We start from the raw sequence: 22,173 nt of genomic DNA, 5'->3' as shown, positions 1-22,173 counted from the left end.
GTTGAACATGTCTATAAACTCCCTAAAATCTTATCCAGGACCAGTGGTATGGCTCAGTCTTGTGCAAAAGTCATTCTTGTTGTGAAGCCTGCATATCTAATCCCTGGAACCTACATATTAGATAGAACTGACCTGACGCCTCAGACCTATCCTCCATACATGGCCTGTGGCAAGCATGTTCACCCCAACCACCAAAATAAATAAAATGTTTAAAAAAAACAAATCTTTCCCATGCATCACACCTGATTGCCTGCACTTACAGATCTAATATTACTTTCTCAGGCTGCTGTGGCGGCGCAGCACTTAAGAGCCTTGGTCTTGCAGAGGAGGGGGTTTGATTCCAGGACCTTCATGGTGGCTCACAACCCTCCTTAGCTCCAGTTCTAGGGGATCCAATGCCCTCTTCTGACCTCAGCAGGCAGCCAGGAACACATGTGGTACAAATGTATGCATACAGCCAAAGCATTCATACACATAAATAAGTACCAAAAATACCTGAGAGTGTGGACATAGTATATATTGTAGTTTAGACATGTTGAATTGTAAAATTTTATGAAAAAAAATTCAACTCATTTGTATCTTCAAATTCAGTGATGTCACTCAAGCTACACCTAACAGCCTAGCACGTCACCATCACCTCTGAGGGCTTTGAGATATATTACAGAACCAATGAGTGAAGTTGCCTCTTAAAATTTAACCCAAGATTCTTTTTTTGTAGTAACATCAGGATTTTCAGTTCTTCAGGCACTAGTATCTATATGGTCTCTGCAGACTCACCACTCACTGTATTTCTAATGTTAAGCTTGCTTAGGTTTTTGTCAAGTTGATATAAACTAGAGTCATCTGGGAAGAGGATACCTGAACTGAGAAAAATGCCATCAGACTGACCCATATGAAAGTTTGTGAGGCATTGTTTTGATTGAAGTGTGAGAGCCTGGCCCACAAGGGTATGTGATCCTGGGTTGTATAAGGCTGACCAAGTGACAGGCTGTATTCCTCCATGGTCTCTGCTTCAGTATTTGTCTTAATTCCTGCCCTGCCTTCCCTTCCCTTCCCGATGACTACAACTGAAAGCTAAAAGCAACCCTTTTCTCCCCAAGTTTCTTTTGGTCATGGTGTTTATAATAGCATAGAAAAATTCCTAAAACTGGGGCTAGCGAGAGATAGCTGCTAGTAAAGAACTTATCTTACAAGCATGAAGGTGTGAGCTTAATCCCCAGACCTCGTTTTAAAATGCCCAGTGTGGTAGTGGGTAGATGATTCCAAAACTGAAGAGACAAAGCTGGAGGGCCCTAGAGAGGCCAGCTACTCTTAGTGAGCTCCAGACCAGTGAGAGATCCTGTCTGGAAGAGGATGGGCAACATTCCCGAGACCATGCCTGATGTGGTCTTTGGGCATTCACAAACACACACACACACACACACACACACACACATTTGAAAACACACACACAAAAAAATCCTGAAACTGCTCCTGAGACCATGCCTGATTGTGGTCTTTGGGCATTCGTATACACACACACACACACACACACACACACACACAAATTTGAAAACACAGACAAAAAAATCCTCAAACTGCTCCTGAGACCATGCCTGATGTGGTCATTAGGCATTCAGAAACACACACATACACACACACATACACACACAAAAGAAAAAAATCCTAAAACTGCTCCTGAGACCATGCCTGACATGGTCTTTGGGCATTCATACACACACACACACACACACACAAATCCTAAAACTGCTATGACAAAGAATTTGAGGTAGTATTTATAGCTACAGAAGTTAGCCTTTATTAGATTGTCCTGTTAGGCAAGACTTTTCTTGATTGATATGAGAGGATCTAGCCCACTGTGGCAGTAGTGCCCCTGGGAATGTGGTCCCGGGTACTCCAAGAAAGCAGGCTAAGCAAGGCACAGAGAGTAAACCAGTAAGGAGTACCCACTTGTCTATTACCAGCCCTGACTTCCCTCAGTGACTGACTATGAAGTGTCAGACAAAATAAACCTTTTCCTCCTTGTGTTGCTTTTAGTCATGGTGTTTTACCGTAAAACACAAGGAAGGCAAAATAGGACACAACCTTTGTGTTAACAGAAGAACTGGCTTCTTAGCTCGTTTCAAAAAGCATTGTCCATTAATCTCTTCCAGGAGCAGTGTGGGTATTTACAGAGACCAGTGACTTTTCTCTGTGAGCTCACCATGAAAAGCTTTCCCCTGTAACTAAGATGTAGTTGTTGATAGTAGTATACAGTTTATCTCCTTATGTTATTTTCAGATTGGGTCTTACTATATAATCTTGAGAGACTCAACAAACCCCCAAACAAAATTTACAACTGCGTTCAGCTCATCAAAAAAAGAAAAAGCTGGACTAGCGCCGAGGAAGTCTGCCACAGACAGTGTGCCTGGTTCTCCTGTGCCCGATTCCTATCCTCTTAATGACTGGCCATCATTGCCTTCTAGAAATCAGATCCTCGACAGACAGGAGAGAAAGGTACGCAGTAAGAAGAGCTAGTGGCCTAATGGGATGAAAAATTTGTGCTAAATTCCCTTTAAGTTCTCAAACATACACCACCAAGAGAACTGTAGTCACAGTCTATGGCTTGAGGCTACTTAACAGGGATTTTCAAATGACTCAGAAAACCTACCAAGCATTAAACTCCTAGGTGAATAGTGGTAAAATAACAATTTAAACCAGAAAGTTTGATATATTTATTCAGAAAAGCGATTCAGCGGCAGGAGCATAATCTTCTGAGAGGAAGTCAGCACTCCTGCTGATTCTCTTCCTGCCTCCTGATGAGATTCTCTTGGCTGAGGCTTCTCATGCATTCAGGTACTTAGCATGGTGTCTGATGTGGTCAGCGATGAAGGTTGCGATGAAGTAGTAGCTATGATCATAACCCTAGGAGACAAAGTGAGACACGGATCCACCATTCAGAAACTCCAGTACTAAACATCTCTCTCTTATGATTGTCTGGACCTCTCCTGTCATTCAAAACGTATATAAAATGTATATACAGTCCAAGTGTTAAGTATGGTTTCATCAAAATCAGAGTAGTCATCTTTGTACTTGATTTTAAAAGCAGCAAAACTATGAAGGGAAATCAAGCATTCTGCATATCCTAGCTTCTAAATGTTGTCATTAATGTGCAAGGAGAGGCAGCAATACAGTAATTAAATGTGCCAAGGAGACACTGAAGAAGCAGAATCAGGGCAGAAACATGGGCTAGACAATGTTAATTCTTAGAGGCAGTACACTTGACATAAAAATAATAGCAACTATTAAAATACAAAGGAAGTACATACAGACAACATGGAGAAAGGCCTTAAAGGCTTTAACACTGTTAAAGAAGTCAGTCATAGCCATCATGCGCATCACAATTAGGAATTCAATCTCTGGCCTGGGGAGATGGCTCAGCTGGTAAAGTGCTTGCTTTGCAATCACAAGGGCCTGCATTCAATGCCTATAACCACAAGGGGGTGAATAAAAGCCTGGTGTGTAATGGCTGTACTGTAATTCTAGTTAGTGTGAGGAGGTGAATCCCTGGGGCTTGCTGGCCAGCCATAGTAGCTTCTCTGGCTATTGCTACTATCCCAGGGCAGTGAGAGATCATATCTTTTTTTAAAAATAGTGACTGTAATTGAGGAGTGACACCTGATGTTCACTGTTGGCCTTTACAGGCACAAACACACATGCAATGTCCCCCACCCCCGAGAGAGAGAGAGAGAGAGAGAGAGAGAGACCACCCCAGCAACAAAACCACTGTTAGAGGGGATGGAGATGCAATCCACCCTAGATTTAACAGGAAATCACTTCCAGTGTAGATGACTCCCAGTAACGTCCTAATAGTAACTCGTCTTCAAGTGTGGAAGAGCATCAGATGGGAGGGTCTTCATGGTCAAGATCACACCCTGGAATTACTTGGTTTCCACCTCTCACTGGTTAGTTACGGCTGCTGCCTGCCATAGCGTTTTAAAACTCTAAGAAGGACTTTTACAAGGCAAGAGGGCACACTGAGCTGCTGAAGGTAGATAACTGGAGCTAAGTGTGCTATCCATGACAGGGCTTGGGTTCTAGTTATTAACCTTATTAAATGAGCTCCTTCTGCTACACTCTTGAACTAATTAGTCAGTTTGGTTTCCTAAGCAGCTTGTGCAATCACCGATATTGAGCAACTCTTAAAGGCCTTTTCCCCTCTCCTGCAAACCTTAGATGGGAAAGCGCTCAGTAGGAAGGGCTGGCAGTGGGAGTGCACACACACTCTTTCAGTCCTTACTGAGCTCTCAGGAAGGAAGCAACACTCCACTATACCATGCACCAAAAGGTAGTGCTTTCCTGCATGGCTCCTAGATCCAACTGCAAAAGCTCAGGCTGACCCTTGAGTTATCGAAGAAGACAGGTGAAAGACCTTCACTTGCTTACTAACAGTCAGAGTCTAGGTGCCAGGTAATGGCCTTACACACAGAGGCAGAGAAATTATAGAGTCCAAACAGTCCCAGGATCTTCAAAACTGCCCTGGAAGCAGGCTAGCGTTCCTGGATGTTCCCTCAGTACTGGGCCATGGTCGTTCCTCTTCATATTGTAACTTCAGTAACTAAAAACAGGTCGGCTGTTTACAGGTCTACTTTACAGAATCAGAGTCTCTACACACTGTCAGCTCTACTATATAGTGCTTTCTAAAAATCCAATTTAGATGCCCCAGAGCCCCAGATTAAACCTCTATGAAATAAATAAGTCTCCCCATGAACTAATCCTCTCCTGTCGAGCAATCTTTTTTGGCAACTGACAAAGTACAAACACAAGCTGAGAATGTCCGACATGACAGATATACAGTAAAGGTGGGTGAATCGTGACAAGGCTGCAGTCATTTTTTTCTTCTTATATAAAACCTGTTTTTCAAAACTCCTATTTCATAAGAAGATAGTAATGCTTATAATCAATGATTAAATCAGTGATTAAAAAAATAGCAAGAATCCCATCAAGATAATCAAACCAAAAAACCTAACCAACAGACCAGCTCTCAGACCCGAGGGGCTCTGAGGTCAAGAAGCTGAGCAGCCATCTGTGAGTGACCTCTCTGCAGCCACCACTCTGCAGTGTCCACTCTGTTGATCCACTTACAGCACACGGAATGAAGTCTGCTTCACACTGCACAATTACTCTCCTGGCCTTTGCTGAGAGAAAAATGAACTGACACATTGTGCCTCACTTCCAGATTGTGGTTGGTAATTTTAATAAGCTCCTATGCTCGTAGAAGAATTTACTATTCTGCCTTGGCTCCTCCCAAGAGAGCCAAACTCATTTCTTCATTGCTTGGGGTTCAGACAGGCGTTTTAGAAATTAACAGACTGTTTTTTCCTCACTAACAGCGCCATTCATTCATGTTCTAACTCTAGGCTGTTGTTTAACAAACTCCATATATTTTCAGACTTTGCTGGGGCAGAGCTTTGTCTACAGAAACATCAGAATCTCCTGGCCCAGCCATAGGGGAAGCCCACAAAGCATCCAGCATGCCAGTGCAGTTAAGATCATCTGAACGAACTATGATTACAGCTTACAAGCACTGGTGATGCAGTTAAACACAGTGACAAACTTAGGGCCAAACTGGAATTGGGGTTTTTCAGGTTGGCTATTGAACTAAGTACAATTGTGATGGGAAATATTGAAGTAAACTTAAAAAAATGCTATTACTTAAGGTTGGAATACACATACATACACACACCTAATATATGGGGATAAATATTTGTGTGAAAACATATATCTATATATCTAGGAGAGACATACACACACACACACACACACACACAGATATCCATTTTTATGTATTGCACATGATCAGATTACTCTGGTAAACATGGAGTTACTAACCATGTGTAAGCTGGAGAGGGAACATGCTATGCCCAGTTTCCCCTGGGCGAGCTCTTACTCATCCCTTCAGCACATTGCCTAGACAAAGCTAGAAACATGACATGATATGACATGACATGACATGACATGACAAAAGTTGTGGTTGTGATCTTGGTTAACAGTCCTGGTTCTACTACAGAGCATGACGGTAGTGGTAGAACTAGGTCTGAAGACTACAATGAGCCAATGCTATGAACAAACAGTGTGAACTGCAGAGGACCACACAGCACACTGGCCAGGTCAGTCTCACAAGTTAGACTTTACGTAGACATCTCTGACACATTCATTACCTTGAAGCTTAAACAAGGAAGTTTTGATACATCATGATCTTACATGGTTTTCAGTGTTCATTTTTCACCTTGAAATGGACACTTTGGAGCCGGGTGTAGTGGCGCATGCCTTTAATCCCAGCACTCGGGAGGCAGAGGCAGGCGGATTTCTGAGTTCGAGGCCAGCTTGGTCTACAAAGTGAGTTCCAGGACAGCCAGAGCTACACAGAGAAACCCTGTCTCGAAAAAAACCACAAAAAAAAAAAAAAAAAAGAAATGGACACTTTGTTTATAATATATTCTGAACCTTACGAATAGTCTTTAAAAAAAAGTAAAATTTCTAAAACAAAAGCAGGATGAGAAGGTGAATTGTGGACAACCAAGAAAGTCTGCAAGGCAACCGCGATCGCCTCTTACGGCACTGGGACTACAGGCAGCACACTGGCAAAGAGAAGCAAGAAAAGCCTGTGAGACCAGACACACAGTCTCTGAGGCCATGGTGTGCACATGAGCCTAACAGGGAGCACGGCGCCATGCTGTAGGGTAGCAGTGGTGGGTCTGGAAGGAAAGACCCCCAATGACGAGGAAGCCAAAGCACCACTCTCTCAGGCCTTGAACTTCCTGCCCTGTGCAGCCTGATGATGGGCAAAACTGCTCCTACTTCTCACTGTCAAAAGCTTCCCTATTTAAACCCAATTGGCTTAGGTCTCACAAACTTCACTTCTGACACCTTAAGGGAATTAGAGGCTCTTACTGCCAGTATTACCCCATGTTTTAAAGTATCTACCATAAAGGTAAGAGACTTGCACACAATCTTGCTTTTTAACTGTTGCTATTTAGATCAAGCTAAGGTTTCCTGGTACTTGCCTCTTGTAGCCTAAAAACAACAGGGATTTTCTTCTCTGTGCAGGCAGCTATGAAGTTATCAGGGAGTAACTGCCCATTTGAAAGAAACTCGTCATCTTTTCCTTGATCAATTAGGATGTCAATCTGGGAACCCGAATAGGACTTCACGAGACAGGTCGCATCATATGCCTGTAAAATGAAGAAACAGTGAAAACTTAAAAAGTGTCCAGAGAGACATTTTCCAAGATAGACTGTACTAGAACCAAAATTAAATTAAAAATTACTTATTAAATTAATTTAGAAGTAATGGTAACTTAGAAATGTAAAAGCAATCACCAGCAGAGAATGTAGTTTCTGGAAACTTCCATGATCCGGAACCACTACAAACCAAGGTGGCTATTAAACAGTTGTCCCTGTGTGTCTGGGGATTGGTTCTAGAACCCTCCCAATAATCTCGACACGTGTAATGCATACATAACACAAAACAGTGATGCTTGCCTACAGCCCACACACGTCCTCATGAGTACTTTAAATCCACCATTGATTACCCTGGTTCCTGTTGGTATTAAAGTGAGGTAGCAGAGAACAAAGACGATGGGGAAAGGTCTGAACGTGTTAATGACAAACTTAACTAAAACTGAAGTTTGTTTTAGTTCAGTCTACAGATGTAGAACCCATGAGCATAGAGGAGTAACTATATAATAGTCAACATATACAATTACAGTGTGTGCGTGTGTGTGTGTGTGTGAACTTAAGAGTGAGAACAGAAACAGCAGTCAATCACCTACCTTCCATTTACTTTCATCTGGTCCCAAATATCCACTAAAAGCTTTTTTGCCCCAAGGACAGAGCACAGGGTTGCAAATTGGAGCAAATGCTGACACAGACTTCAGAGACAAAAGGAAATTTAAAAGTAAGTTATATTTTGCTAAATCAAATATGGAGGTTTGCAACTTCTGCCATCTGACTTAACATAAAAAAACCTGCATCTTCTTACTACAGCTTTGTACAACCTACTTCAAAACTTCACAGACCGAATTGTTGAATGCAAGTACGCCTTAAACAAAAGTCTGTGTTCAGAGTTTCTCCTCTTTAAGCTGTGATGAGCTATACACTGGTGCCTTCCTTAGTGAACCGGTCATGAAATGAGGCATTTCTCTTAATCATTACCACAGAAGCAAGGTCTGCCTCACCATGCTGGCATTTCCAACACAGCTTTCTGTTTGGACACTGGTTCTCAATGGGCCAATAAGGCATCTCTTAGCTTTAGAATTCTCACTGTATATAATTCACAATGCTATTCCTATATTTAAAAGACAAAAAGAAAAACAAAAAACAAAAAACCATCTAAGTTCACTTTTCCACTTTAGACCATAAATTCACCGACTCACTGTAAGAAAACTGGAAAGCTAAACACTGATGTTCTAGTACTGTGTTATGGAACTGCTCTGAGCAACATTTGTGCATCTCAGCACATGCACTCAGCAGCATGCCTGAAATGACTGCTGTCCTTGCAACGGAAAGGAAACAGATGAAACTCATCTAAGATGCTCAACAGCCTGGGTTTGAAAACATGCATCCCCTTTTTAAGCACACTTCATTTCAGTTGCTGAATTTAGTGTTTCAGTTGTAGGTTTTCAATCTTGGCTCATTAAAAGAAAAAGAAAAATCTACAAAGCCTTAAAGAAAGCGTGTTGGTGGATGGGGGATGCTGAGAGATATTTTTCAACCAAGCATCTCTCATTCAGAGCACTAAGAACATGAAACTCTTAAAATATGAGTGTTCTCCATTATAACCAATCCAATTCAGCACTACAAAGACATTTGTCATGAAAAAAGTCACATAAATGAACTGCAGATAGTGTTACATCCTAACTCTAACCATCTGATCAAGACTAACAGTCACAAGGAAAAACTATGTTCAAAAGTATAGTCTGAAAGAGCACTGAAAACATAAGTTATATGTTCTTGTACTTCTATCAGGCCAGCAAGAACCATTCTGATGGAATTCTTAGGCTTGAACCGTACAGCATCTGTCATGTGGTCAAGTTGAACGCCTTCTGCCAACCTCATGAAACCCCTCGCATAGAAATGTTTAATTCCCAATTCTGAGGCCACTTCAAATGTTTAGTCTTTGAAATTCCCTATTATCCCCAGAAGTGTTTTATCAATGAAGTTAGTGTTTCTTACTCTGTATTTTCCAGGATTTTTCAAAGCACAAATCAGAGCTCCGTGGCCTCCCATGGAGTGACCAAAAATAGACGTCCTCTGTGGGTCCACTGGGAAATTGGCATTTATGAGTTGTGGAAGCTAGAAAGAATTTAATAACATGATAAAAGAGCTCAGAGGAGATAAGTCAGACTTTTCCAAAGTACTATGTAATAGTGGCACAATCAGTACTTCAAAAGCAAAATTGTACAGGTGAAGACTAAAAGAAAAACCTCAGGTAGACAATGGCTTCTCATTATGTCACTGAAAAACACGTGTGCAGATGGGTTTTTTGAGATCTAACAGTGCGTACCATCTGAGCTCTGTAAGTATAAATACAGCTCCTGTTTGTAATCACCAACATTACAGAGGATACATGAAGCAATACTATGTAATAAAGAGAAATATATACATTTATGAGGCCACAGTAAAGAATAAACCATGCGTATCCGTGGATAAACAAACAACAAACAATAAAATAGCAGGAATTAATATACACTTTTCAATTAAAACATGTTCAGAGCTGGTGAGAGGGTAAAGGCACTCGCCACGAAGCCTGAGCCTGAGTCTGATCCTGGGACCCACACAGTAGTCAATACAGCAGAGAAACTTGCACAGCAATGTCTCCTGTACCACTGTTCACAATACCTAAATCATGGACTCAATCTAGATGTCCATCAACAGAAGAACAGGTAACAATGTGGTGCATATGTATGAAACTGTATTCGGCCATGAAGAATGAAATTCTGTCATTTGCAAGAAAACGGATCTAACTAGATTACAGAATAACATGTTAAGCAAATTAAGTTAGATGAATAATTTGTGTTTTTTCTCACTGTGGATCCTAGAGTCTATACTGATACATAAAATCACTTTTGTGTATATGACATGAAAGAAGCAAGTAGAGTGTCCAAATGCAACAAGATGTCGTTATCTACAGATCCACACGTAAGAGTGGGACTAAGAACAAAGGCACACACAGACCACACACGTTTTAAGTAAGTTTACTGTTCTGTGCTGGGCTGCGTTCAGAGCCATCCCAGAATGCATGTGGCCATATGCTGCAGGTTGGACATGTCTGAGAGAGGAATGACTAGCAATGAGGGAATGGAGAAGTTAAGGGGTTGTATACCTGTGTGGAACTGCTCGAACCTTCTATACTGTAAAATGAACATATGCTAACAGGAAAAAAAAAAACCACATCAACATAATCGATATAAAAACACAAATGTAAATAAATGTCAATAAAATGTAAAAGCCCCACCAAAACATAATTGCTGTCTAGGGTGTAAAAATTATGTGTGACTGGGTGCTGGCCTGTGCCTTAATGGTAAACTTCTTGCTTAGTATGCATGAGACCCTGAGTTTGACACCAATCACCAAAGCAACAAACAACTCACCACAAACTATATCTGATTATATTTTAATTGTTTCTGAGTTTTTATGATATATATGATTAACTCCAGGAAATGCATAAAGAAGTCATGCTTTGCCATTTACCCTTTCTAGTCAGGTCCTTCTTGCTACCTCAGACACGTGACTGAACCAGTTCTAGGACATGAAGGCCTGTTTTGTGTGCAATGTTGAGAGATAACCTGGGAATTATCACAGATCTGAATATAACTACAAAAATCCTTGAATCTACACTTACTATTAACTTAAACTGCAGGAGCTATAATATTAGGAAATCTTGGAATTTTCTCCAAAGTAAAATTGTTTTTCCAGTGCCACTCCTATATTAAAATTCTCAGGTTTGGAAGGCTTTTGTATGTGAAACTAAACTCCCAGTGGTTATCAGTTAATAATTACGAGATAAACGAGATTACCTCCTCGGTGACGTAAGAGTACATTCTGTAGTTAGCTTTCCAAGGATCTTCAGTGGCATTTACATAAAACCCAGCACCAGTGCCGAAGTCCCAGCTGTCATCTTCTCCTTTGATATTGCAGCCACCTAGCACGGAAGAGATTAGACTTTCACTTCCTCTACAGTAAGTCCCCATGTTTAGTATGCTAGTTTTAGTTGGGTTCAGTGGCACCTACCTATAATGTCAGCACTTGGGAGGCTGAGACAGGGTACTTGTTAGTCAGCCTATCAGCCTAGGCTACGTCGAAAAATAACCCCCACTACACATGCTGCCAGCTGCATATGTGCGCCTACACACAATGGAACGCTCACGAAACACTCCATTTTCTTCTACTTTTTGAGATACATAATGGGATTCAACTTTCTGTGTCCTTTAACCTTGAATGGTACGTGCCACTTGTGCTGGCCAACAAGGTAAGAGGGAATGACCTTCCAACCCGAGACTGCAGGGGTCAAGGTAAGCTCTCCTAGCTTGAACTTCCCCTCATCCTGACTCTGTTACAAGTGGCTTGTGTGCTCTTCACTTTCTGTGACTGTGTGGTGACGCTTTCCCTGCAAGGCTCCCAGACTGCTAACACTTCCTTAATTCTCTCCAGCACATGACCCTGAGGAGACAGACGTCATGGGTAAAGATCACCATCCTGAGGTGATAATGTCTCCTAGTGTTCTCTGCAGTGATTTCATCCTGTTTCCCCACTCTGCTCCCAGAATGGTATTTCAGAGTCGTGATGCTGCTCATATGACCAAAAGATAACAATAGCAGAAACTTGAGAGGAACTGTATAATGGGTATTATCCTACTTTTAAAACTTAGATTTGAAGGTTTAGTGGTTTATAAAGCATTTTGATCAAGGATACTTACGAGGGCTGGTATCAGGGGCAATGACCACAAGGCCGTGCTCTGAGGCAGCTTGCTGATAGCCAGACTTTGATATGAAATTTTGTTCTGTGCAAGTTAAACCTGAAGATGAAAAAGGATGCTATGTTAAGCTACACTGTGAGTATTCTACAAGCTTTAATAGTTTATTATTCAGAAGATCAGCTAGCTCAGCGTTATTAGGTACTTAACAATGATGTGGGAGTGGGCAAAAGCGAACTAGCAACGACGCTTGAGGTGAACCTAAAACACTTAGTTATTAGCCCACAACAGACTAGAGGTTAAGACTACCCACAGCCAGTAACATGAAAGTTGACAGCTGAATGCTCTCGGCACCTACAGAATTAATTGCCTTCAGACAAGATCCTTACTGACCTCCATTTGTTCCTCTGAAGACTAGAGACAGAACTGCCTGCCTCTTCCTCATAAGCAGATCATATATGACAACATGTAATGTCCCTTGAATGGTGCTTTGTACATAGTGAGGATCTGAGAAGTCAGGACTTCATTTCCAAGGTCTATTCTCAGCACCTCACTAACACGATTATCCTGTCATTTGATGTAAACAATCACTCACAAAGCCCAGATGGTATGCACTGCTAGATTTCAATTCTGATCTGGGTCTCTAAGAGAAGGGTACGACTTAACTAGCTCACTATAAACGAGAGGCAGGAAAAGCATAGGTCTGGACTCACTCTGACTAACGTGACTAACTCAGGTGACCTTAGACAGTACTTAGCTTCTCTGGGCCTGTCTTCTATGAATTATATGATTTCTACGATATCTTTAGCTGTACAATTAGCATGTTTTCTAATCAAATATCTAATTTTATTACTACTGCTGCTGGTATGTCGAACACACTTTTAAGAAAATCTAAATTTGTGGTGGTTTGACTGAGGAATACCATTTGAATACTTAGTCCCCAGGTGATGGCACTGTTTGGGTATGAGAGGCACGGAGGTCTCTGTGCTCACAGATAACCACTGGGGAACCAGGAACATTAAACACACAGGGTTGTCTCTTCAATGCACCCAGATGTTAACCTGTTTTCCACCCAGCAGGCTAAGAGCAGATTTGGTTAATACCCTGGTGACCTTGTCACTATCTCTGTGGCTGAGACCATACCACATCTGCCCTCAGACCTTTATTATAAGATTGTTTTTCTCCCTCAGATTATCCAAACTATATTTATGGAAGATGTCAGATGTAGTCAATCTATAGACCCCATCTTTATGGAAGATGTCACACATATTTTACAAAGAGTTTCAATGCAGTCATGTCTTAAGCAATGTTGTTCACACAGGATTGAGGTAATTATCATCAGGAAGTTTTTCACCATACTGTGCTGTGGTTAAATATGTCTCAATAGACTACTCAAAGTCGGACTCTGGCTGCAGGGTTGAACTGAATTTCCTTCTTGCTTCCCCTGGAACTACACTATGCTTGCCATGGTGTTTGCAGAGTCTCCACATCTGGGGAGGTTTAAGAGCTACACACTAGAAGAATTATATCACTGGGCGAAGCTTTCAGAGTATAAACCTGCTCTCTTCCTGCTTGATTTCTCTATTTCACACTTTCAGTTGAGAGTGTGACCTCACAGATTCCTGCTTCTGCCGCCTGCCGTGCCATGCTGCCTCCTCCCATGCTCCCCTGGCATTATGGACTCTCAGCCTCTCTGGAAGCCCAGAGAAACTCATCCTTCTCTGAGTTGCCTCTAGTCATCCTGTTTTATCACAGTGAAAGAAAGAAACTACGATAGAAATGCTCACTTTGTTGTTAAAGCAAACCTTATTTTCTTTTTCACACTGGCATTAGGGGAATCTCCTTGAAAGATGTCTAGGTAGGATTTGTCAACATAAGCAATAATTTTATGGCTGGAAAATGGCATCTGTGACAGTTGCCGTAACTCTCCGCTTACGTTTGCTTCTGATGCAGATGTGCTCACATTTTATGGAAGAGAAGTAAACACAGGAACTCAGAACTACTCTTGTGCATCCTGGCTCTCACCATCTGTTCTACAGTCTGACTGGAAATATTAACCATGGTTAAGAAGCGCTGTGTTCTTTGGACTGCCGCTGGGAAGTGCGCTGGAGTGCAGTATTCAGACACATCTAGGGAGTTACTTGTCTGTAGTTTCTGATGCACGAACGAATCTTTCATTTCAGTTCCATCTCATACTGTTCTCTTTGACCGCTGAGGTCTTTGCAAACTCCAGAAATGCTTAGGCAGGTACAAATTATGTGTAAGATTTCCAAATCTTTATCAGTGAGTGCTAAACTTTACATTTTCAGCTAAGTTACTTGGTCTAATTGAAAAGGAAATAAAAATGTAATTCTCTAGGTCTGAAGTTATTCTTAATAAGTTACAAAATAGAGTATGACAGCCTTTTAAATTTTAAAAACAATATTTACTTTATTACTTTTTAATTATGTGTACATACGTGTGCACGTGTGCGTACAGGTAGCTGTACCCTCAGAAGCTAGCAGATGGTGTTAGATCCCTGGATCTGCAGTTACAGTAAGTTGTAAGCTGCCTGACGTGGATCCCAGAAGCCAAACTTGAGTCGTCTACTAGGGCCGTACATGCTCTTAACCACTGAGATGTCTCTCCAGCCCCACCCGAAGGTTCCAATAAATGACCCAAAAAGTATATAAGTGGGTCACAATAAAAAGGTAAGGCAGAACTCCTTTGTGAAATTCAAAAGTGAAATACTTACCAGAAAGCCAGTAAAGCGCTGGACACTTTCCACTCTCGGCCTGGGGTGGTAGGTAGACAGCAAATTTCATTTTACATTTCAGCTCAACACTGTAATATCACAGAAAATATTAGTGCCCTTCATTAAGCAGGGCCAAAACTAATAATTTAGCATTTTATAACAAGGAAGAATATACAGTAAAGAATTTTTAAAATGTGATTAAACATTCAAAGGATGTACCAACATTTAAGATATGTACTTAGCTCCTTAAAAAGAGAATGAAGCCAGTTTAGTGGACTGAGCTATTCCCGGCCTGAGCCTAGCTTTGAGGCTGCATACATAAAAATGTTAAATGTAATTCTCAATGTAACACTTCTATTAAAATGTCTTTATTTCAGGGCTGGAAAGATGGCTCAGCAATAGCACTGAGTGCTCTTCCAGAGGTCCTGAGTTTAATTCCCAGCAACCACATGGTGGCTCACAACCATCTGTCATAGGATCCGATGCCCTCTTCTGGTGTGTCTGAAGAGAGCAATGGTGTATTCGTATACATAAAATATATAAATAAATCTTAAAAAAAAATCTCTGTTTCTATGAGATATGACACACAGATCCCAAAAAACATGTCTGTTCAGTTCTGTCTCGCTTCTGGGTACTAAAGTGCTCTGCACCTTTCCTCTGTCATCACTAATGTTTTATCAGAGCTACTTTGCCTGCAACTAGACACTTCTGTCTCTGGGTCCCTTGACTTCAGCTCTCAGTCGAGCCCCTCCCTCTGGGGAAGCCCCTCCCTCTGCCCAGCTGCTTCCAGAAAAGGCACATGGGAAATATATGAAAAATGCTTTCATTCTCTCCACAGGACGTGTGGCTAGGCCTAGATAGGGTCATCCTTCAGAAGTGAAGGCACACCATCTCCTTGATGCTGGTGTGGCTCACAAACTAACCTTATTTTCAAAAAGCAAGCAAACAAACAACAACACAAAACTTTAATCAATTTCCTCTCTAAATGTTTAGAAATGTTCTTTGTTCCCGATGATCTGATACTTCACAGCACTGTTAGTGCTTTTTGTTTTGTTTTGTTTGTTTTTCGAGATAGGGTTTCTCTGTATAGCCCTGGCTGTCCTGGAACTCACTCTGTAGACCAGGCTGGCCTTTAACTCAGAAATCCACCTGCCTCTGCCTCCCAGGTGCTGGGATTAAAGGCGTGTGCCACCACACCTGGCTAGTGCTTTTACAAGGGTGCTTGATAACCTTTCTAATCTGACCACATTTAAGAGTTCTAGAATTACCCCTCATCCATTTATTTATTGATCCATTGTGTTAGTGTGCACTGTGTACCCACCACACCATAGTATATGTGTAGGACTCAGGGTAGCTTGTGGGAGTCCCTTCTTCCCTTCTACCACATGGCCCTGGGCTGTGGTGGCTGGAATATGAATGGCCCCCACTGATTCACAGGTTTGGAATCTTAGTCACAAGGGGGTGGCACTATTTGCAAGGATTAAAAGGTGTGGTATCTAGTGTGGTCTGGTCAAGAAAATGTTTCACAAGGGGGTTGAGCCTTGGGGTTTCAAAAGCCCATGTCTATGGATCAGGATATATCTCTCAGCTACGTCTCCATCACCATGGCTGCTGCTGCCGTGCTCCCCACCATGATGATAATGAACTAAACTTCCCAAAGTCTAAGCAAGCTCCCAATTCAATGCTTTCTCATCTAAGAGTTGCCTTGGTCTTGGTGTCTCTTCACAGCAACACAACAGTGACTGAGACAAGGAGAACGCAGCAATCTGACCATCCAGAATGTTGAGACAATCTGAGAGCTCTCTGATTTTTCAAAATAAACGTCTAACTACTCATCTTCCTCCTCGGCTCCATGTTTGTCTTCCCAGTGTTTTCACTGTATCTTAGGAATTTATATAAATATGTCGCTTTTTGGTTTAGAATTTAGTTTTCTAGGCTTTGCTAATAAGTTAGATAACATGTGACTATCTGCATCTAAAATATTGTCCTCTGCTCCTGTCCTCTGCTTCTGTATCTCCTCTTGGTACATATGCACATGCTGAGGGGTGTGTGTGTGTGTGTGTTTTGAATGCATTTGTTTGTGTGTGTATATTTAATGCATTTGTGTATTTAATACATATACCTAAGGACATAAGATCAGATTTCAGGAGGTGGTGGCGGCAAATATGTCTGTGTATGCTGCCAATTTAATTTAAGTCTAGGCTTCTTTATTATTTTAGAAGATTCACAAGGAAGCTGTTGTCTGAATTTTCAATAACAACACAGATGGTTTTCCAGAAAAATTTAGAAGACTCTCAAACCAAAACCAAGACAGTCTCTAGGCTCTCCTTCTCCTATCTCACAGCGCCCAATCCAGAAACAGTTAAGTTTGGTGGCGCTGTCAGATAGACAGTGCACGTCGGGGAGAGAGAGCAGGTTCATAAGTGAAGGTTTTGTGTAAAACTACAACAAAGCAGATGATAAAAGCCGAATGAGAGGTATCTTATGCTTACCTGCTATGTTCGAAAACTTTTTGGAGCCCGCCAAAGCACCTGTTGCTGGAAATCTGTTTGAGCGCCATTCTCCTCCTGGGACGAAGAGGAATCCTGTTAATTTAAAGCTCCCCCACATCAGGATAGGGTTTCTCTGCGTAGCCCTAAATGTTCTCTTATTCACTTTATAGACTTGGCTGGCTTGAAACTGGGATTAAAGTGCTGAGATTAAAAGCACATGCCAACACATGCCTGGCCTATTAAAGGCCTCTGAAACACTTGAAACAGAACTGTTCTCAGATCAGTTATCTAAACACAACAGTTTTCACACTCGTACATACAGCACAGGCACAGGATTCTGGAAAAGGTCGGTACTGTGAGGTTTGCTGCTGTTATTGTTGTGGACTGCCTCACGACCTTTCAAAACAGATCCTAGTCTATTGATTAACAGACCCTAGTCTATTGATTAATTTAGAAAATTACAGAACACTTACAGCACCAGAGGCATTTTTCTATGCACATTTATGAGTTTTTGCAAGAAAGTGACAAGAGATTTTTGTTTGACCAACATTTCTCCTTTCAAACAAATCAACAAGGACACGTGAGCCTGTTAGCTGTGAACTAAGGAACAGCTTGTCGTCAGAAACTTTTGAAGCCTGGTAGTTAATCCCTTTTCTCTGAAGTCAATCTGTTGAGTCTCTATGAAGATAAATTTGAACACATATAAATATATTATCTTGCAATAGAAATAATATATGGAAAAAGCTGGAAATTCATTTTTTATCATAAATACCTATTATGTAAAGAAAAATTGAACTGATTCTGATGTATACCTGGCATGGAAAGATTTCCTTCCTACTCCTTGAAGCACTTTCCATATAATATAAAATATATGACAGACACCAGGAAGATGCGTTACCACGTTGGTGGTCTTATCAGTGAAGTCACTCACTGGGTGCTGGCTGGATGCTATTGTAGGCTACTCTTAGAAGTGTAACTCTAGTTTGAAAAGTGAATTTTGGAAAATGTTTTTGCACAATTAAGAGTAATCTCAGTCCTGTCTCTTAATCTGGATACTTAGTTGTACAGTGGAGAATTGTGATTTGAGCTTTGGTTGGCTACCATCAGAGATCTTAGCTGCTTTGTGGTCTGGCCGCCTAGAGGATCATGGAACTTTCTGTTTCCTTTTCTCTTTCGTTTAAAAAAAAAAAAAAAGATATTCCAGATGAGCCAATTCCATAGGATTAGGGTAGTTACACATTGATAAAGTACCCTCCATTCATAGATAGCTTGATTTGTAACACACAAAATATTAACTTTTAATGTTTCATATGTTACTGCAAATACTGCTTCTCTGTCACATGGATATTTGTCATATGAATATGACAAGTCTGGTCTACGTTAATACAGACAGACAGCACAGGGAGGGTTTAGTCAAGGACATCCTTCATCTATGACAGTGATCCTGTAAGAGTACAGTAGAGTTGAAAGTTCCTGTCAGCCAGGACACACATAGCTGCAGAGGGAAGACAACACTGAGTGACAGACTTCACAGAACCACTTGCAAAGCTCAACAAGCTCCTTAAATACTTTAAAAACATGAGACCAAATATCACATGGATTTTATCAATGGAAAGGAAGGCTCATGTGCACCAGTCACTTATAATCAAACTCAAGATGACAGAAATAAGTAAGCTACTGTCTGCGGGGGGTGGGGGGGTGGGGGCCTCCTGCAGGTGCTCACTATAGAAGGCGTTATGGAGAAGGAACTGTGTCTGTCGGGGAGGATAGCTCCATATATGTACCCTAAAGCGCTTCCATGGGATGAAATGTGGATGCAGAAGACAGTAATATTGATGGGAGTGGTCCTGTGAATCAACCCTGAAGATTGTGGGATTGTGTCTTCGTTTTTATAGAAAGTTTTTTGTGAAAACTAAAAACAGAAAAAAGCTGATAAAATTTAAAAAATAGTCTGCATGACTGTATAATGAATGTTAAATAGTTCTAAAATCTACAAAGTTTATAAAATAAAAAGTTAAAATATGAATAAGATATTTTAAAATAGATTTAGTGTAGCTTCGTCCAGGTCACTTACATTCCCTAACTCATAGCAAAATTGACTTACTGACTGGCTTTAGACTTGTAAGCTCTAGTTACAAAAAGCATTCTTTTACTGACATTCTATTTGTTGAAAATCTTTTATGCCGTAATTTACTCCACCTTCTTTGTGTGTAGACACACCAGTAGTTGCCATTGTGTTAGAAGTGCCTACCATATTCTATACCTTGTACAAGTTCACACTTAAAAGCACCATCTAGGTTGCATAAGCTGATTCTGGGATGCTCACCCAAGAATGAACTTTCTACTTTTCTCAGGACCTATGCTACTTGTTAAGATACAGTTGCCACCAGGCTTAGTTAGGGTTTAGTCACAAACCTTTGACAATGGCAACATACTTTTGCTACTTCACAATGAACAGACATATTCTATTCTGCTGCTTTGGGGAAGGCATAAATTCACAGTCCTGACCACCACCTACTCAAAGCCTGCCCCGCCCCCCCCTCCTTGCCTCTATTTCACTCTTAGTTCCCAACTCCCCCACTCCATGCCTCTTTCCCAGTTCTTGTCACATACTTTCCCCCTAACTCATAGTCCCTAAATTTCAAACACATCTTCTGAGCTGAAAAATCTAAATCTGTCTTTTCATATTCAAATTTTAAGCATTAGTGCCAAACTGCTATGCACTTATTTCGTATCGCTATAGCAAAACCCAACACATTTAAAATTAAACTTAGATCCTTGCCTGTACAGCCTATCTTATATCTGAAATGTCTCAAAAGTTGAACTTTAAAAATGTCGTTGCACGCGCCCTAAATCCCAGGAGAGCCAGGCGTTCGAGAACAGCCTGGTCTACAAAGTGAGTTCCAGGACAGTCAGAACTACAATGTCTCAAAAACAAAATCTCAGTATCATCATAGCAATTATATATAGCTAAGAGCTAATTAAAACCTTAGTCTACTTTCTTACTAGTATGTCCCACTACAAATAATACCGTTATAGAAGCCTGGGGTTTCATTCCTTTAACTTTTCAAAGAATGCCTATAGGTTGCTCACCTTGAGACCTAATATGGCCTACATAAAAAATAGTGAATTTTATTAATTTTTAATAACATAAATGCCATCTTTCTAACGACTCAACCACAAATTGACGGCAGCCTACACCTGAATTTTTACCACTGGGCAGGGCCTCGCGCGCGCTGCGGACGGCCCTAGGGACGTCGCCTGCAGCCCTGGCTGGGATCCGGGAGGGAAAGCGTTCCCGGGGCTCCGCGCGGGAATGCTCGGCGAAATGCTGCCCCGGCGGGCACTCCACCAACCGGAGCTTCCCAGCGAGCCTGGCGCCCCAGATCACACATTGTTTCCAGCTCCCCGAAGTTAAAGCGATTAGCAGGCCCGGCCGGACGAGGCCTGCCCTGCCGCGGCGGGAAGGGTGCAGAGATCGTCACCATTCTCCGCTGCATTCACCACCGCAGGTCTAGGCGTCCGCGCACAGCCGCCCGAAACCAGGTAGTGGAGAATGCTTGGGACTCACGACCTACTCCATCTTACCTCGGTGAGGGGTAGCTCCTAACACGCCAGGGAAGAAGGGTGGGGCTTCCGCCTCGAGCACTGCCCCTGGCTCCGCCCACACCATATGTCCCGCCCCGGCCTCCAGGGCGGGTCCCACGTAGAGGCTCCTCCCTTCGGGCCCGCCCCCTCCGTTGGCCGCTTACTCTGGTCCCTTCTCACGGCCCCGCCCTCACGTCCCTCCCTTTCTCCGCCCCTCTCCTCCCAGCCCGCCCTCCTGGGCTGCTCCCATTCTGAGACTCCGCCCCGAGGGCGCGCACTCTCCTAGCAGTCCTGCCCTACAGATACACCCCCAGGGAGACCAGGCGCTCCCTGGCCCGCCCCTCCTCCCAAGAGCCTTTTCGCGGGGTTTCGATTTGCGCGGTGTGTCAGAATGAGCCAAAAGTGTGTCTGTTAAGACACTGGACCTCTAGACCTCTGTAGCGTGCTTCAGATGCTTCCAGAAGGCAACAAGAGAGTGAGGCTCTGGCACACCAGCCGGCCTCCCCCTGTTAACTTGTGGAAAGGGCTTGTGTGGAACTCTGCAGTTGTTTGGAAACCTGAGCAGATATTTCACATTTGCACCCTCATTCCACATCTATGCTGCACCTGCTTGAGTTGGAGCTTCTAGTGGGAAGAGGGAGGACACATTCATTAACTCTTTTCAATGTGCATTTTTCTCCCCTCTTCCCTCAATAAAAGTTGAACTGTGTCAGGGTTTCTGGTTAATCATTTACAGCAGTTCTCAACTTCATCCAATTTAACCAGCAAGTGTACTTTGTTCGGAAAATTAAATATAACAAGTAGTTTTTCAAACCAGTATTTAGGCTGCTAGGTTGTGAATACTATGTATAACATGTAAGGTTGTCTGTTTTAATAATCACGCAGCCTGTGCATTTGCAACAGTCAGTCAGAAGGACCCAGTGCCTGCTCTGTGTGTATAAGCTCTCCATCTTAGTTTTGCTGGGGGACTTCAAGTTATGTGGCTAGTCATGCTAAAACACAAGTGGGTGAGCTGAACTCAATGGAATATAACCTTGTGTGGATGAGCTGCCACACAGAATGTTGCTTTTCTGTGTCATGTGGCAGGCATTTGTGTACCTGTTTAATGGTTAACCAAAGAATGTTATTTTGAGAAAGCATTAAGGTAAATTCTTAAAATTATCATTATTAACAGGGTCTTAAATGTAATTATGGCTAGCCTGGAACTTACTATGTAGACCGGCTGGTCTTGAACTCAGAAATCCCCCTGCCTTTGTCTCCGGAATGCTGGGATTGATGGTGTACTCTATCACTCCGAGGCTAACTACTTTTAAATGTAATTTATTGGAAAGCTATTTTTTTTCAAACTGAGTTTCACAACTGAAGTTATAAAAGATTACCAAGTCTGCAAATTCTTTCTAATTG

At 42.0% G+C, this 22,173-nt stretch overlaps 1 protein-coding gene across 2 annotated transcripts; it reads right to left on the bottom strand.

Annotated features, from left to right (window-relative positions):
- Positions 1-2,690: 2,690 nt before the first annotated feature.
- On the bottom strand, positions 2,691-20,861 carry Esd (esterase D). 2 transcript variants are annotated; one of them, XM_021181641.3, is made up of 9 exons: positions 20,770-20,861; positions 17,182-17,256; positions 14,690-14,778; positions 11,959-12,057; positions 11,060-11,184; positions 9,216-9,335; positions 7,814-7,912; positions 7,047-7,214; positions 2,691-2,904 (listed from the first exon to the last, which is right to left on the bottom strand). In XM_021181641.3, exons 2-9 carry the CDS (start codon positions 17,247-17,249, stop codon positions 2,824-2,826), a joined length of 849 nt encoding a protein of 282 aa, XP_021037300.1. In that variant the 5' UTR covers positions 17,250-17,256; positions 20,770-20,861; the 3' UTR covers positions 2,691-2,823. The 2 variants fall into 2 exon arrangements, with proteins under 2 accessions (XP_021037300.1, XP_029325050.1); XM_029469190.2 differs by lacking the exon at positions 20,770-20,861 and adding an exon at positions 20,667-20,722.
- Positions 20,862-22,173: the final 1,312 nt, after the last annotated feature.

Source organism: Mus caroli, unplaced genomic scaffold (assembly GCF_978045245.1).
Source record: "Mus caroli unplaced genomic scaffold, Mus_caroli_1 scaffold_12, whole genome shotgun sequence".
Classification (NCBI taxonomy): Eukaryota; Metazoa; Chordata; class Mammalia; order Rodentia; family Muridae; genus Mus; species Mus caroli.
Note: the sequence above shows the minus strand (reverse complement) of the source record. Positions and strands in the feature narration are given on the sequence as shown.

Coding starts and splice junctions, on each gene's coding strand:
- Esd (XM_021181641.3), bottom strand. CDS start 17,249: ATGGCGCTCAAACAGATTTCCAGCAACAGGTGCTTTGGCGGGCTCCAA. Junction 12,058..14,689: donor AGCGCTTTACTGGCTTTCTG/GTAAGTATTTCA, acceptor TTTCATCTTCAG/GTTTAACTTGCACAGAACAA. Junction 11,185..11,958: donor TGCCCCTGATACCAGCCCTC/GTAAGTATCCTT, acceptor CTTCCGTGCTAG/GTGGCTGCAATATCAAAGGA.